This window comes from Melitaea cinxia, chromosome 2 (assembly GCF_905220565.1).
Source record: "Melitaea cinxia chromosome 2, ilMelCinx1.1, whole genome shotgun sequence".
Classification (NCBI taxonomy): domain Eukaryota; kingdom Metazoa; phylum Arthropoda; class Insecta; order Lepidoptera; family Nymphalidae; genus Melitaea; species Melitaea cinxia.
In genome coordinates, this window is record NC_059395.1 from 14,669,167 (window position 1) to 14,688,066 (window position 18,900).

Consider the following 18,900-nt stretch of genomic DNA (forward strand, 5'->3'; position numbering starts at 1 on the left):
TTACATACCGACGTAAAAAATCCTTTTTATTATGATTCATCAGCGCCAAACATCGCTCTGAATCATTGATACGTTGTTCTTTTTGATTAGTTGTAAGCAAACGCGGCACCCACTTAGAAAAATGCTTTTTCATGGCCAAATTTTTATGTAAAATAGTGAAAACACTACCAGCTGAAATCTTCACTATCTCGGCTATCTCTCGCACTTTTACCTTCCGATCTTCCAATACGATTTTGAGGACTTGGATAATATTTTGTTGAGTCACTGCTTCATTCGGACGACCTGAGCGTTCTCCATCATTGGTGTCCATGCGACCGCGTTTGAAGTCGGCATACCACCGACAAATGGTTGCTTTAGAGGGAGCTGATCCTGCATAACATTTTATAAGCCATTGCTGTGCTTCAACGGTATTTTTTCCCATTAAAAAACAATGTTTTATCAACACGCGAAACTCGTTTTTTTCCATTGTATCGAAATTACAACCGTAGCGTCACATAAATGTTTCAAAATCAATAATTTTATTGTTCCATTTTTAAAAATTTGACACATATTCTTGTATTGATAGCCAGTACTTTTTAAAAATCAAAAGAGTTTTTAATATATGCGCCATTTCCAGGTTAGTCTCGGGACTTATTGAATGATCTAGTATTTCAAATACTATTTTTGTGTTATTAATAAAATAAATAAATAAAATAAAAAAGCCTTTTATTTCTTGCGAATTTTAGACGCAAATACAATACATTTAAATATATATATTTTTTGATTTCACAAAGCCTAGAAACCTTTTTTCTTTATTTTTATGCAAGTAAAAATAAGATTTATGACACAAAATTCATTGAAATTAAATCAAACAGTGTTATTAATACCCGAAGTTATATTAAAAAATGTTTTTAATGTATAATGTTATTTAGTATAATATTATTTATTAAATCATCTAACAATAAAAAAAAATCTATTGAAACTGGTCAGATTTTTCTACAGAACCCATTAAAATCGCATAAATTCTATAGTTTAAATGTGAATTGGTGAGTGGTGACCCCATGCTCCACAGAGCGCAGGACTATTCTGTAAATACCTAACCATTTCGATATCGAGCTTCACCTGAGTGACAGCGCTCACTTCGAAAGCGAACCCACTTGATCTTGGTTTGGAATTTTGTAAACATTCCGTACGCACAAGTGATGTGAAGTGAGTGTCGAATCGAAGAGCGGCAATCTAGAGCTGTGTTTGTTTTATCGATATTCTTTTCTTATGACTTTATTTTAGAATATATGTATGAAGTCAAGTGTCGAATCAAGTCTAGAATTGTGATGAGTGAAGCGGTAAATCCCCTTACAGAATACCGAATTCATACTATTTAAATGTCAACGTTCTCACGCAACAGAGTTCAACTATGGTTCGATTCGTCGCCGCACTCACGTGTGTGGCGCTACGGGACTGTTGAGTTTTAATGAATACGAATTTGATATCTCACCGTGGATTCCGCTGTCGAGATACGAAAATGTTGTTACAGAATGTTGTACGAGATTGATTGATTGGCAGAGAGTAGCTGTAGTGAACACGGTGAATGGAATGATTTACGATGACAGTTGACATACGTAGGTACTGTACTAGCTTTTTGTGTACTAGGGACGTAATTTTATGGCACGCCGTTTTCACGTTTGACGTTTGAACTATCTACGTTCTACAATGCAATATGATATGAGTTTTTAAGAGTAACGTATATTAAAATTACCAAACGTGACATAATTAGACGTGCTTTTAGTTAGTTTTTTTAAATTTTTTGTCATTTTCTATTTTAACTAACTGACCCCGCAACCGTTGTTTTGCCATATATGATAATAAACCCCTTAATCCTCATCCCCCTTATTAGCTTAGGGGTATGAAAAATAGATGTTGGCCGATTCTCAGGCCTACCCGATATGCACACAAAACTTCATAAAAATCTGTCCATTCGTTTCGGAGGAGTATGTTAACTAACATTGTGACATGAGATTAATTTTGGTCACTATTTAATTCACTAAAAAAAAAAAACAGTAAAATGAAAGACTAATTTCATAAATTCATTTTAAAATGATTGAATTATTTAACTTTAGTAACTCCGACATTAAAAGTAGTATATTTTTAATTTTTAAGTATCTATTTCTAACTCGAGTTTGGATATTAATTATCTATACTATTTGGTCGCCATTTTATTTGTATCGCCATTTCATTTATTCAGTGAGATGGAAAATTGAAGATTTCAAAGTGAGATAGAAATAATATAATCATATTACTGAATTTAGTGTATTTCTGTAAAAAATCGATTTTAATATAATTAGGTAAGAGATTATAAACAACTCCTAAATTTATTCAAGTCTGGACCGTTTTTTGATGGCATTTAAAGCTTTCATTTATCAAACAGTGGCAAAGAAATTAACAATGGCGACTGTAGTTTACTTGAAGCGCGTCTATAGATAGTCCGTCATCCTTTTCTTACATTATATCGACACTATTTACGGAGACACTGCTTTCATCGGCGAATGATCTTTTTACGAGTAGAGTAGACTGATAAGAAATATTCCCCGTTACCTTCGCACTGTATGTTTTGGGAGTTTCTCTTTCGCGTATACAATTAGCCGCGCTTTTAAATTTATCGCAACATTTTTGGTTTGACAACAATGTAATCGTATAACTTAATCCTAAATAATAGTTCGCAGTGTATTATAAAGCAAATCTCAGAATAATAAAGTTGTAATGAGATAAAACCACAATGTTCACTACAAACGCTGTACAAGCCGGCTCAGTACCGACTCTACAATACCAGGAGCATCCACAAAAATCGCAAGGAAAAAACATTGAAAATGCTCAACAGAAAACGCAGCAAACACAACAAACACAACAGGTACTAATAGTGCCCTGGCTTCATTTTAATAATAAAAATGTGTACTTATCATAAAAAAACGTTGTCAACTATTTAAATTATTTTATTATCATTTATTTTAGGAATTTCCCACATTTTGTTATACAACTAATGTTAATATGATTGGCAAAATTGGTACTGAGACAGCTGGAGGAGCAGGTGGTGTCACAGGAGGAGTGAACATTGCCCAACTGACCACTAGTGATGACAAGACATGCTACATAGCTCAACCATTCTCATACAATTATGCCTTAGTAAATCAAATGCAAATAGCACCCAATGGTATTCAAAACACAATATCAAATATTAGTTTTAAATGTGATGTTTGCGGATTAATGTTTGGCCACCTCACACTTCTTAATGCTCATAAACGGATTCATGCTCAAGATGCAGGTCAGTGAAGAATATTGTTACTTTACAACAGTATAACTGTAAAATAATTTAAAGATATTTAAAATTCTTTTTCATATATTTAAGCTTATAAAATCGGAATAAATAAATCCATATCTGTGAGAACATTATTGTAAAAATGCAGATTTGCTTGTATATAATTGATAATTTTGGATGTAGTTGATTTTGATAACATTACATGTGAACATTATTGTGTTTTTCAGAGCGAAACTGTTTTATAAAACAGTTATTTATTATGATATTTGTTTACTTAATTTTTTTTTGTTTTTCAGATAGCAATATTACAGTAGTCGCAACAGGAGTCAGCACCTCAAACGAAGTAACAATGCCACCTCATATTCAAATTCTTTCAGCAGATCCTAATGATCAACAACAGCATCACGTGCAAATACAAGACAGTAAGTATTTGAAACACTAACTGTAATAAGATAGTTTTTACTAAAATGTGATTTTTGCATGTACAAATCTATAATTGTTGTGGAAAATAAAAATAAAATAAATATTGTTTTGAAAGAATAGAAATGTTTGACTTTGCTTAGATTTTTGCTTTTACAGAATGTTTTACATATAAGATATTATCTATAACATATATTGTAAAAAGGTTTGTTTTTTAAAAATAGTATTTTCCACGTTTCAGCTAAACCAGTAATAATTGACAAAGTCCAAAAGTGCATTACATGTGGAGGACCAATAGCAAATAATCCTAAAAGAAAAGGACCGAAACTCATTAGGTGTGAAAACTGCATAGCTCAAGATTCAGTCGAACAAAGAAATAATCAAAGTGAGTTAATTAATTGCTTACAGAGATAATGAAAAGTTAAAACAAAACATAGAGTATATTTAGATATAATTGTTTGTTACTTATTGCTTGTATTTGACAATTGCATATTGTGAACCATATTAGAAACAAGTTAAAAGCTGTAATTTTGTTTAACTTATTTTAGTTTTGCGTGGTTTTGTTTGGTAACACAAATAATATCATAAAAATCGTGAATATTATTGTGCTCTTCAGTTGTGATTAAGCATATACAGGAAAGCGCAATAGAACATGCATATTTATAGGGTATAGTTAAAATAAAACTAAGGAATTACGAAAACGACCTTTTGCTTATCGTTTAAACGTAGAACTAGTCCCTTCAAAACATTTTACCCACATTTTAAATAAATTAGCACTCAAAGCTTAATAAAAACAATATAGTCACCTAGTAACAATGTATGAATGACAGTTCTCGTAAAATGTGTGATGCTTTCCATGGAAGTGACTCATTGTAGATAAAACTCAATAAGAGTGCCTACCCAACGGTAGTAAGCTCCTGCCTGTGCATTTCTACCCCACAAAAAAGATGATGCAATGTGCACATTCTATTGCACCACCTGTATAATTTTGTATGCTAATAATTATGTTAGTTCTTCGATACATAGTTGAGTATTAATTTGTTAGACTATTGAAAATATTTTATTCAGTAAAATAATATTGTTCTCTTATATTTTCAGTTAACTCAGCACAAATATTTGTAGCAACAGAAAATAATGTTAAATTTGAAGTAGGTGGTGTGAGTGGAGTTCAAAATTCAACTGATCCACTAGCAACAGCGCAGAACAATCAACAACAACAAAAACCTTGTAAGGACACTTATAATCATAAAACTGTTATAGGTACAAAATGAAGATTAAAAAAGATAGGACGTACAAAATCACTTGACAAGAACAAATCAAATAATGAGTAATGTTTCAACATTATTATTTTAGTAGTATTGACTAGCCCATTTTAACAGTTTGTAGTGTCCTTTCTGCTCCAGAGGTTGTGGGTTTGATTCCCGCTTGAGTCTAGGTGTATTATTTATATTTATTTAAGCATTATTTGCATGTGTTTCGGGCCAAACAAACATTACGTAAACACCAAAGAAGGGTAGGGTCTTTCTTTTACTTATTTTTGATGACACGGGGCATGATGAAAAAAAAATTTGCTATATCAGTCGACTGTTACCTATAACAAGCATTAAGTTGCTTACCTCAGGAACCAATGACAGTGCGTAAGTTAGATAGATATATAAGCTATATTAATCTAACAGAGGACCAACTTCATAGGCTTGAGCTGCTATACTGTTTATATTCTGCCTTCACAAATATGACCATGTTTTTGAATTTCGAGTGGCTTCCAATACATTCTCGCCGAAACTTGCATATTTTATCTCTTCTGTACTGTGTTATTCGACTCTAAGGCTCTTTTATTTAAAAGATAAGTTTGAATTTCTTGGGGATCATTCTTCCCTAAGATCTTCGAGGAGACTAATGGTAAAATTGCCTGTTCATAAAACAAAATTTTTCAGTCAGTCTTTCACCATTCGGGCAATTAAGCTATGGAATAATTTACCATTATATACAAAAGAAGCCAAATCACTCCCAACGTTAAAAAAATTAGTTAAAAAGCATTACCTTAATACTGAGGGCGATTCCAAATAAATTTATTTATTTTATTTATTAATTTTTTTTTTAATTTTTAATTTTTATGGCAAAATTGATTGTAAGTACTATGATATGATACTGTTGTTATATTTATTAGTTTATTATATTATATTATTCTAATGTATATATGTATTGCTTGTAAGTATTAATGTGTCGATATTTGTATGTAAGTTTATTGTAATATAACTGCACCACCTACGCGATCTTCGAATAAATAATACTCAATCCTATTTCGGGTTGTCTAGAAGAAATGGCTAACTCGCCATAAGATCGCCTCTTGTACTACATTACTTGTCTGTATTATTATTATTTTGTATTTGCATATTGTGGTGTACAATAAACAGTAAATAAATAAAAATAAATATATAGGACATTTGACTCCTAACTATGTTCCAAAAAATGGGAGCGTTTTTTATAAATATAATATTTATTTTTATAAATATAATATTTATCTATACAAATAAATAAAATTGTAGTGTCTGTAATATTAAAATAACCGCTTTTAACTAAATGCATATGGATATATACACGGTACATATACCAAAATAACATTTTTTACAATTTTTGTCTGTCTGTCTGTTTATTCCAGCTAATCTTTGAAACGGCTGGACTGACTTTCACTGGCAGATAGCTGATGTAATAAGGAGTAACTTAGGCTACTTTTATTTTAGATATTTATTTATTTTATAACTCTGCAAACTGAAAAATAATTTTTTTGTTAAATTCCACGTGAGCGAAGTCGCGGGCACAACTAGTTTCTTTATACGATTTTGGTACATAAATTTTGTTGTTAATAAATGTCAACCAGTAAGACATGTATATATAATAGATTTCTATAATAAATTTTATGCTACTAGGTCACATTTATATCTACTGTACTACTACTACAAGTCATATTTAAAAAAAAAAGTGTCAATCTTTTATAACCTGCAGTATTTTATACTATGTAGCTCTATCTAGTGATGATTACAAAAAAATTATAGTTGACGTCAAATATTAATAGAGATTTTAGATATTATTACATCAATACATATAATAAAAATTTAACAGATCGTTGTCTGTACATGGAAGATATAAGAGAAAAAAATATTATTGGGCCCTTTATCAACGCAAATAGCACCTAAAACAATGATTGTTAGAATTTTTGTCTGTTTGTCTGTGCACATGCTAATCTCAGAAATAGCTTATCCGATTTAGATGTGGTTTTCACTAATATATTGTGATAAGCTTCACTTAACATTTAGTGTTTGTTTCATGACAATCAGTTCATAAATAAAAAAGTTATGCCAATTTAAAGAATCGTGTTGAACTTGTAAATACCCAAAACGCGGACCAAGTCGCAGGCACATCTAGTATATGAATATAACTTGAGTGTATATTAAGCTAGTTAATTTTTTTTACAGTGCCAGGCCACCATCCTGTGAAAAAAAGAAATTTAGCATCAGTAACAAAATGTCAGAACTGTAATGGTTCTGGTATAGTATTTGTTGGTGGAAATAAAAACAAAAATAACCAAGCAAATGCAGACAAACCATTCCATTGTAACATATGTGGAGGCTCTTTCTCAAGATATTCTTCATTATGGTCACATAAAAAGTTACATTCTGGTGAAAAAAATTTCAAATGTGGCATATGTGGTATTGCATTTGCGAAAGCCGTGTACCTTAAAAATCACTCAAGAATCCATACCGGCGAAAAACCTTACAGGTCTTTAACTTTTTTAATATAAATAATCTATACAAATAAATAAAATTGGAGTATCTATTTGTAATATTAAAATAACGTGTGTTAACTAAGTGCATATGGATATATAGGCATATATACCAAAATGACATTTTTTTACAATTTTTGTCTGTCTGTCTGTCTGCCGGAACAAACGTTTCGGCTAATATCTGAAACGGTTCGACCGATCTTGACGAGAATTTCGCTGGCTGGATGCTGGATAGCTGATGTAGTAAGGAGTAACTTAGGCTACTTTTATTTTAGAAATTTATTTATTTTATTACTCGGCAAACTGATCAATTACTTTTTTGTTAAATTCCACCTCACCAATTTAATTGAACAGCTAGTACAAAATATAATAATAGCGATTTTTTTAAATTTGCACAATTGAAACTTGTCACAGAGAAATTTCATTTAGGTTTAGGAAAAAGGTACAAGGTAGGAAAAAAAAAACAGCCGCTCCTGTCTAGTAGTGCGTGTGCCGTGTCGGCGCCTACGTACACGGTTTGCAGCTTCGATTCCCGCTCCGGATCGATATTTGTATTTTTACAAAGATTTATTTCCGGATTGGATGTCGGGTCCGGTTGTTGTCATATACACCTGATAACGATCGTTACTCATAGTCGGGATTATATCCGCCAACCCGCAGTGGTACAGTTTAGTGGATTAAGTTTCGAGCCAGCAATAGGATGTTACAGACTTAATTGTGACTAAGCCATTATATATATATTAAGTTCTTTCTTCTAAATCTCATGATAGTGGTTTTAACTAGTTTGAACAAAAAAAAAAAAAAATACGATTGTGTTTGTGTGAGCAAGACGTTAAATTATTACTTTATTTCATTTTAATAGATGTCAAACTTGTGGAATGCAGTTTTCTCAGTCTCCGCATTTGAAAAATCATGAAAGAACACATTCAGGAGAGAAACCTTATGTGTGTGAGGTAAGTAAATTCTTGACAAAATAAATATATATAAACGCTACATCAACTGCCCCCAGTAGAGGGGAACACACAATACACGAGCATAAACGCCCAGACCAGGACAGACATCTATATGGCCAATACAAATGTCTGTCGTGAGCGGGGATCGAAGCCGCGACCGCCAGCGCAACAAACAATTCCGTGACCGCAGCGCTAACGCGTCATCAAATAATAAAATGTAAAAAATAATTGATAATAATTACTCATAATAACTGTTATGTCTATTTGTCTTTAAATGTACAGTGATTATGTACGTATGCATAAAAATATGTATTTTTTATGCAAAAATTTAGATTTCTAGAACGCACTTTAATCAAATTAACCAAAGTTAATGGAGTAGGAGATCTGAACTAGAGACCACCTGTTTAATGGATGAAAATTATTAAAAATAAATCGCAAACTGGTTAGGTAAAAAATTCTTGACCAGGATTCATAAAAAATTGAATAATTACTTTTTGTTTATAATCGCACCAATGAGTTTAAATAATAAATTTAATACAAAGTGACAGTATAAAGCCTGTAATAAAACAAAATGTTGGGGTTGGCTTTTTTTCCTGGCATAACTACTGGATTGTCAGGAATAACTGTATAATGATGTATATTGATACTTACTAGTCATCCACATATTTAATAAATAATTCGAATATGTTGGATATCTGCATAAAGTCTGGTTTTATGACGGTTTGCGTGTTACTCTGTCTCACTCTGTGTCACTCTTTGACTGTTACTGAATAATTGTGTTTGTTCGCAAACGAAAAAAAAACAGATTTCAATTACATCGACGAGTAATACAACGTAGATCGACGAAAAAATAGTGAAGTAACTACGCGTTATCAAAGATTACTCAAAAAGTAGTTATCAGATCTCGATAAAATTTATATATAACCACATGATAAACATCAGCTATTGATTAAATTAAAAAATTATCAAAATCGGTACACCCAGTAAAAAGTTATTGCAGATTTTCGAGAGTTTCCCTCGATTTCTCTGGGATCCCATCATCAGATCCTGGTTTCCTTATCATGGTACCAAGCTAGAGATATCCCTTTTCCAACAAAAAAAGAATTATCAAAATCGGTACATCCAGTAGAAAGTTATGCGGTATAATACGACGTAGGTCGACGAAAAAAGCGTCAAGTAAAAACGCATTATTAGATATAACTCGAAAAAATGGGACCAAATGACACACACCACCTTTCGGTCAAAAGAAAATTTGTCGAAATCTCTCCACCCAGTCAAAAGTTCTGAAGTATCATAAATAAAAAAATTAAAAAAAAAATACAGTCGAATTGAGAACCTCCTCCCTTTTTTGAAGTCTGTTAAAAAGAAAAAGAAAAACGGGTTTAGTGTGGATCTTAGACCATAACGCAGTCCGTGCGCTCGCATCCGCGTTGAAGTTTAATTTATACTTTAATTTTTTATAAATCAATTGAATTATAGACACCAAAGCCCGTCACGATATTTGTTCATACAAATATTTAACTGCTTTATATACTACATTTATTAATTATATATAAATAACTTTAATTTAGGTGTAATATACGATTATTTTGTTATGCAGGTCTGTGATAAAGGTTTTGCGAGGCATGCGACGTTATGGAATCATCGACGTATACATACCGGAGAGAAACCTTACAAGTAAGTATACAGAGATGTTAAAACGGCCTAGAAATAACTTAAACATTCATTGAGGCCCTAAAAGTGAAAAAATAAGCATAGTAATAGATAGGTAATTAAGTTTCACATGGATCGTCTCTTGTGTTATTTAAAACATTAACTATTTTAGATAAAGGGTTAAATAAACATATTTATTAGGTATATTGTTATTATTAGTAAGAAATACCAACATTCAATAATTGTATATAGCAACAATTGTTATAATTTGAGTCTTCTATATTAATCATATAGGTACATAATTAATACACTAAGGTTAAGATGTTTACGCTAAGGTTAAAAAGGGAGGCAAACAACTTAACTTTAGAGTATTATTATATATGATATATGACGGCTTTAATTTTAGAACAACGTCAACATGATTGACTTGACGATATTTAGTGCGAATTATTCGCACGGGTACCTATTGCTAATTATATGTATAAAAGACATATTTTTATATTAAGAATCTAGTCAGTATTCAATTCATTCCACATACTTGCAATTTTAGTCTGATGTTTAGTGAAATAGTTTTAAAATATTAGTTACATTTGTTAAGATATTAATTATTATTATTAATGCTAAAATTTATATTTCTTGTAATAGGTGTGAAACTTGTGGTTCAGCATTTAGTCAAGCAGCACATCTTAAAAACCATGCTAAAGTGCATTCTGGCGAGAAACCTTTTAAGTGTGATATATGTACTGCTGCTTTTGCTGATCGCTTCGCATTAAAACGACATCGAGGGATACACGATAAATATGGTATAACTACAATAATAATTATCAATGTTACATCCAAATCTAAAAATATAGAATTTGACTTACACACAAGGTGTTCCTGACTAACATTTTGCCTAATATTTTTTTTTTTTAATATGATAAAAAAAAACATTCCTCATACTAATGATCCTCTAATTATATCCAAAACTCCAGGTCAAACTGCTCCACTACCTTCAAGAATACAACAAAATCAGCAAGAACAGCAACAAGGGTCACAACAACAACAGAGTAGTGAACAACAAGGAACGCAAACAACGGTTGAAGTTGAACTTCGGAATGATCAAACTCTATGAGTTTAGTTTTAAATTAAGTTCAATATTTATTCCCCACCACATTGTAAGATTTGTACTAGATAAATATAAAGAAACATAGTTACGTAATTGTACATAGTTTAAATAACTCATAGAATCAAGTATAATTTAACAGGAGTTATTTTTATGTAGATGTAACACTACAAGGAAAAATCATGAAATATGGAAATGTGGTTTTATTACCTAAGTAGTCTATATTAGCAGGTCCCTTTATTTTGTTGTAAGAGTGAATTGGATACAAGGAGCGACACAACACTGCCAATACATACTAGTGCAAGATTTAATATAACATCAACATTTATTTTTGTATTTTTAGCAATACATTGTGTCCAGTTGTATAGGTGGGCTATTTGATGGGCTCCATGTTTGTACTCGTGTAATATAATTATTAATATTAGGGGATTATCATTGGCTGTGGAATTAAGAAATTATGTTTTATATCATAATTTTGATATAAAATTAGGAACCTGGTATTGGTGTTACTCTTCGCTCACACATGTAAATATATATCGTAGGATAAAGATGGTCAAGTTGTATTCAGTGGTTTTAATTCACATACTGTAAAATTCTAAATAAGTCGACCTTGGTTACTTAATTATTCTTAACACGTTGAACACCATGGGGGTCACCAGTTGGGCATCACTTATTGGGCCCACTTTAAAGAGCTTATTTACAAAATTTTAATGATAAGTTTTTATTCCACCACCATACCTATTTCTCACGGTCATGCAGTGTCCGCCACGGAACCAACGGACCCATAGTCCAAACAGAAAAACTAAAAAATCAAGGCGGCGTTTAACGTGTTATATAGAAAGAAATGTAGTTTTTTTATACAATTCTTGTAATAAATTGAATTTGGTCAGAGATGTAACTACAAAGTTGTAAAATCAAATGCACCCAAATGATGCATTTCTGTAGTTACTAGATATCGTTTATTATTTAAGAATGACCCAAAAGCATATTAAAAGAAACAAGACAGTTTTGGTTTCTTTTATTTAACTACACTACCCATAAAATTAAAAAAAAATTAAAAGTATTAATTAAAGAACTTCTTTAAATAACTTTTATGTATATTTGAAATATATTTTGCTTTTTTAATTCCTTAAATCAAAGACTCCAAATTTAAAAAATTAATTATTTTATGTGTAATAAAAAGGCTTAAAAAAATTAAGACAATAAATTGTATTACTGTTTATTAGTTTACTTAATTACATTGGAATAAATATAGAAATTATTCATAAACCCAGTTCTCATTGGCAGGGGTCCATCCGACGACTTCCTTTTCGGTAAACCAGAGACCAATTTCTTTCTTAGCGGATTCCACACTGTCTGAGCCGTGAATTATATTGCGGCCAACTTGGATACAGAGATCACCACGGATGGTTCCAGGCAGAGAGTCAGCGGGGTTGGTAGCACCAAGCATTTGACGTCCGGTTTTCACAACGTTGAGTCCTTCCCATACCATAGGTACAACGGGTCCTGAACTCATGTATTTAACTAGACCAGGGAAGAATGGACGCGATGCAAGGTCACTGTAGTGCTTCTGTAAAAGTTCCTCCGACGGCCAAACGAACTTAAGAGCTACAAGCTTGAAGCCTTTCTTCTCGAATCTGTCGATGATTGTTCCAACAAGACCTCGTTGTACACCATCGGGCTTGACCATGATGAAAGTTCTTTCACGTTGTTCGGCCATTCTGAATAATTTCTAAATTTACCGGTACAGGTTATGTACAAAGCACGCGTTACGACAAGAATGAAAGGAATAATCGCCACCAAAGCTGCAGCCGGTTAATGACAAAAAATATAGGATAAGGATATGACGTAAGTGGTGTTGTCAGACTAGAAATTGAAAAAAATTAAAGCTTAAGCTTAAATCTTAAAAGTTAAAATAAAACACTATCGTTGCGTAGTGCATACGTGTGGCGTGACTCCGCGTGATCAAAAATTACACTACACCCACAATAAAGTCTCTTATAAGATGTTAAATTAAGTCAACATTATTGTTCTCATTATAAATCCACCATACGAAACTGAAAAGTATCTTTTTTTAAATAATAGGTATTATAACATATTATGTGAAAACCAAAAGTGAAAACTATAAGAACATTTCATTTTTGAATGAAATCATGAAGAAACAGAAATAACCTAAATTTTAAATAAATAAATTTTTAAATATCTTATAGGTAATATACACACACGATCGCTTGTTGTTATATATGGTAAGCAACAATGGATATATAAATACAAATATAACACCCAGACTCAGATGCGAATCGAACTCACAGCCCGCGGAACCAAAAGCAGGGCCACTACAAAGTGCACCAACGGGCTAGTCATACCTTTGGTGGCCGTAAATTGAAAAGAAAAACGCAACAATTAAGCTGACGGTGACGAACCCCCACTACTGTTGTTGCACGACCTGTGTAGACCGCGGTTATAACTCGTTTGGGGACATCGGACTGCGGACATCCATTAATTACGTGAGCTCAGAATGGGGGGAGAGGGATCCAATAAACGAAAAAGTGTGTGTGTTTGTAATTGAGGGAGTAAAATAACTCGATGGTACCGAATTTTTTTTTTCATTATCAATGTTTTTCATTTAGTTTTCGCTTCGAATTTTATTTAATTTAAATAAATTAACTACAGTATATTTGAACAGTTTATTATTTCCCGTCAATCTCTATTATATTCAACGTCAATCTTCACGTAAGGGGAGGGGGGTCCAGGCAAATCTCACTAAATCTCATCTTATGTGGGGTTTAAAGTTTAAATTTAAACTGATCGAAAAACAGCTCACGTAATTAATGGATGCCCCCTTTGAGGTATTAAGTATGTCAAGATACTGCTGCATGCTGGTCCTTCTGGTGGAGTATCCTTTTTCAACTAAAAAAAGTATGTGTGTGTGTCAGCTCCGACGCACGAATGGAGCTTACTTCTTCAGAACGACTGCCTAAATAGGCACAAAAAAGGCTTACTAGACTAAAAAAAAGATTAATACCATATCAAATGGTAAATAAACGAATTAAATGACGCCCTTTTTTAGAATAGGGGGCAAACGGACAGTTGGCTCACTAGTTGGTAAGTGAAAGCAACATCCATAGACACCTGCTACCGCAGAGGATTAGCAGGCGCGTTGCCGGCCTATCAAATAAGAGTATGCTCTTTTTTTTTGAAGGTCCTAAGTTGTATCGGTTCGGGAATATCGTAGGTGGCAACTGGTTCCATACAGTGATCGTGCGAGGCAGGAATTGGCGTAAAAAACGAGTTGTTGTAGATTTCCGGACATTGAGGTTATTTATTTATTTATTTATTTAAGCATACTAACAATATACATATTTTTACATTGTTATAATAAGCACATTAGGTATACAGTAAGGTCCTTAATACATATATCAATAACTAGCATGCATAACATTCAATTTTTTTTTCAGGTTGCATAACACAAAATAATACTATTAATTACTTAAAAAAAGGATTACAAGTAGAACATAAAAAAGGTTTACAAAAGAGAATATTAAAAAAGAAAAAAAAAACTATATTATTTGTGAAAATGAGCAATAAGTTTCTTTTTAAATGCATTATAATGATCACCAAATATGTCAATGCCTGGTAAATCTTTTGCAATTTTGTTATAATTCAAACACAGTTTAACCACGGGCGCCTGATTTCCCATATGAGTTTTTGATTTTGGAATATAAAAGATGTTATGGATTTTATTTCTTGGGTACCTACGTGGGACTGAAAGAGATATACGCTCAGCCAAGCTGCTACAATGTACATCATGATGGAGAATTTTATATAAAAAGCATAGCTCGAGAAGTGCGCGCCTGTCCCGAAGGCTCATCATCCCAAACCAAGCCAATCGTTGATTGTATGGCTGTCTGTGTGAGATGCCACTGGCAGAAAAAGCAAGATACCTCGTAAAAGTACGTTGTATACTTTCTACGCGCTGTGAGTGCACAATATAGGTGGGGTTCCAAACAACACTAGCATATTCGAGAAGGCTGGTGGTGAAGGAAGGTTATGTGAGTGGAATTTGAAATTTTGTCGGGATGTCCGGTGATGGACTTGCAGGTATTAGTTCGAATAATTCCTCAGAAAACTCCCTGTGGTAGATGCGGTAGAAGATGCAGAGTGTGACCCGACATCTCTACGCAGCGCCAACGACTCAAGCAAATCACAGAGAACATTGTCGCCGACGATTTGAGCCACCCGGCATTGAACTTGGTCAAATGGAAGGAGCTGATATTGGGGCGCTCCAGCCCTCACGTGAAAGCAGTATTCCATATGGGGCCGGATCTGCACCTTGTATTATTGTAGGAGGTGGGAAGGCATGAAATATTGCTTCGCCCTACTGAGAACACTAAGTTTCTTAGAGGATAGTTTGGCCTTTATCTTCCAGATGACCTCTAAATTGCACACTGCTTGATATGTCGACGCCAAGTATTCCAATACTGGCCGAGGAGATTAAGGGGGTGCCTTCAAATTGGAGAGGTACGACGAAGGATGATTTTTTAGCGGTAAACGCGCAAACTTGTGTCTTAAAGGGGTTAAACTCAACTAGGTAAAGTCGCATCCATTGCAAGGCTTTGGCTAAAAGAGACTTGATTTCAGACAGCACCATCAGACAGACATCAGCATGCACCGACAACAACGACTTTGATGTTCCTATCTGTCAAAAAACTGGTGATCCATTTACATAATTTCTCGGGAAACCCATAGGATGGTAGCTTTGTTAGAAATGCTTTATGCCACACCCGATAGAAGACATCCGCTATGTCCAAACTAACCGCCAGCGCTTCTCCCTTGCTCTGAGCTGCTTCCACCTATCGCTGAGTTAAGAATATTAGAAGATAACATCACATAAGATCTAGCATGGACAGACGCGAGGTTACAGTATTGACGTTGCTTGATTTCAGTAACGCTTTCAGTACTGTAGACTTTGATATACTTTGTGACATTATGCGTTCTCTTAACATATCTCCAGAGGCCACTGATTGGTTTCAAAGTTACTACTACTACTTGCAGGGTCGCCGGCAGCGAATTAAATTGAATGACACATTTTCAAACTGGTCATTGGTTGCTGCTGGTGTCCCCCAGGGTGGTGTGCTCTCCCCTCTATTATTTTCTATATTTATTAATTCCATTTGTAATATTATAACTTCTCTCTACCACCTCTATGCAGACGATCTCCAAATATACTCTCATTCTACTGTGAGTGACTTGCCTCTATGCGTATCTCGTATAAATGGTGATCTACTTGCCATTACTACATGGAGTAAAGCTTACGGATTAGTAGTAAATCCAACCAAAACTAAGACTATAATTATAGGAAGTTCTAAATTATTTAGCCATATAAATCGATCTCAACTACCTCCTGTAATTTTTAATGGTATTGTAATTCCATATAGTGAAAATGTGAAGAATCTAGGCGTTATTTTTGATCAACATCTATCATGGGGCCCGCAGATTTGTGAAGTCAGTCGTAAAGTTTTTGCTTCGGGTGGATCTCTTCGCAGACTGCGTAATCTACTTCCAATTCCCACCAAAATTGCTCTTGCAAATAGTCTTCTATTACCAATTCTGGACTACGCAGACACATGTTATCTTGACATTACTGAAGAGCAGATTAATAAACTTGAGCGAATCCAGAATTTATGTATACGATTCGTATTTGGACTTCGTAAATATGATTATATCTCTGAATTCCGTAAAAAACTTAAGTGGCTCCCTATTCGCTTTCGCAGGAATACGCATATTCTTAACTTACTTTACTCTATTCTATTTAACCCTGTTGCACCTGCTTATCTAAAGCAACGATTTAAATTTCTTAGTGATATCCATGAACGCAGTCTTCGTTCTGAGAATACCTTACTTCTTGAAATTCCCCCTCACTCCTCTTCCTTTTATACTAAATCTTTCACTGTTCAAGCTTCTCGACTTTGGAATTCTTTACCCTTGCATATTAGACGTGTACAATCGCTTTCTATTTTTAAAAAGGCTGTCAGGAAGCATTATCTTGATATCCAACGTGAATAAAATTATATATATATGTATGTATGTATGTATGTTTGTATGTATGTGTTTGTGTATGTATATGTTTATGTATATTTGTATTTATGTATATATGTATGTATATGTGTATGTATGTACGTATGTATGTATTTATGTATATGTTTATGTATATATGTATGTAAATAAGTAAATATATTCAAACGTTTATGTCTCAATTTGTACACCTACACTGACACAATACCATCTCCTCTGCCCCTAGGTTGCCTGGAAGAGATCGCATTTTAGCGATAAGGCCGCCCTTTGTGCCTAATGATACTCTGTTTAAGTCCATATTATGTATTATTTCTGTTTTGGTGTACAATAAAGTGTATTGTTATGTTATGTTATGTTATAACCATGCAGCCGAGGGACTCCAATGAAAGCCATATAGGCGATCGCTAATCAGCTGGTGCTTCTCTAAATACCGCCGGAGCTGGCAGTTGATTATGGATTCCATAATCTTTGAGAACAAAGTATATTATAGCTATTGGTCTATAATTGGACGGATCTGAGCGGTCCCCTTTTTTGGGGATTGGGTGCACTAAAGCTATCTTCCACGAGCGCGGGACGACGCCTAATGAATAAGAGTGCCGGAAAAGATGCGTAAGGATGGGTGCCAACTCAGGATCACAAGTTCGTAGGACTAACGGAGGGACGACTTATTGATGTCCAACGAAAAGAGGCCTTGAGCACGGAGTTCTATCGGAAAATTATTTCTGGCATTAATGATTCGGATCCTATCACCGAGGGATCGTCGGTGGTATTTTTCCCCGGTCATCCAAAGTCGAGTTGGAAGCAAAAAGAGAGCCTAGAAGATCGGCCTTCTCCTTCGCTGTGTGGGCTAACGAGTCGTCCCTTGTGTGCAATGATACCATCATGGCTTACAAAAATTCCCTTGGACAGCCTTGGCGAGCGACCAGAATGCACGAGTTCCCGAAGGAAGTCGAACCAATCTCTCGCCAATTCTATACACGTATTCCGCTTTTGCCTCGGCAATCTCGGCACTTTTTTGAAGGATCTGGAGGCAAAGTTATACTCCTTTTTTAGTGCACTGGTTTTTACATCCTGGGACATCGATGAATTGGCCCAAGCTGAAAGGTAGCTTTCTCGTTTATGACTTGCAGCTATTTTGAATGGTCGACCAAACCAGAACTGGGATTTGCCACCTATAGGCACCGCAGAGCATGGAATGAAAATTTCCATGGGTTGCAGCACCACTTTGGCAACAGAATCAGCAATGATGTCTGGATTATCCAGACATCATTGCAAAGAAGGACTGCATTCCATCCCAATCAGCTGACGCCTATAGTGCCAAACGCAGCGGCTGCCCGCAAAGCGAAGCCATGATGGGCGTGTAACGGGCACAGAACTCCAAACTAGACAGTGGTCCGACGAGCCATGTAGAGCGTCAACAGAAACCACATAATTGTCCTGATGAGAGGTCAGCAGAAGATCCAACAGGGAAGTCGCATCTCTTCCACATCAGGGTTATGCGTTGGTGGTACTACTAATTGTGTCAGATCATATGCTGAGGCAAAGTCGTAAACAGATCTTCACGTATGATCGGTTGTGAGCCAGCCGATTCACTCGGTGTGATGGGCGTTAAAACCACCAAGTA

General features: G+C 34.2%; 2 protein-coding genes across 2 annotated transcripts; one reads left to right on the forward strand and one right to left on the reverse strand.

The window, feature by feature from the left end:
• The first annotated feature begins 2,344 nt into the window (after window positions 1–2,344).
• LOC123665539 (zinc finger protein 391-like) lies at window positions 2,345–12,209 on the forward strand. Its single transcript, XM_045599834.1, has 10 exons — window positions 2,345–2,884; window positions 2,986–3,295; window positions 3,586–3,711; window positions 3,951–4,094; window positions 4,808–4,936; window positions 7,183–7,486; window positions 8,353–8,443; window positions 10,044–10,120; window positions 10,742–10,899; window positions 11,071–12,209. The coding sequence occupies exons 1-10, from the start codon at window positions 2,753–2,755 to the stop codon at window positions 11,208–11,210; spliced, it is 1,611 nt and encodes a 536-aa protein (XP_045455790.1). The 5' UTR covers window positions 2,345–2,752; the 3' UTR covers window positions 11,211–12,209.
• Window positions 12,210–12,406: 197 nt separating this feature from the next.
• Window positions 12,407–13,052, reverse strand: LOC123665530 (nucleoside diphosphate kinase). Its single transcript, XM_045599825.1, has one exon. The coding sequence runs from the start codon at window positions 12,919–12,921 to the stop codon at window positions 12,460–12,462; it is 462 nt and encodes a 153-aa protein (XP_045455781.1). The 5' UTR covers window positions 12,922–13,052; the 3' UTR covers window positions 12,407–12,459.
• Between the last annotated feature and the right edge of the window lie 5,848 nt (window positions 13,053–18,900).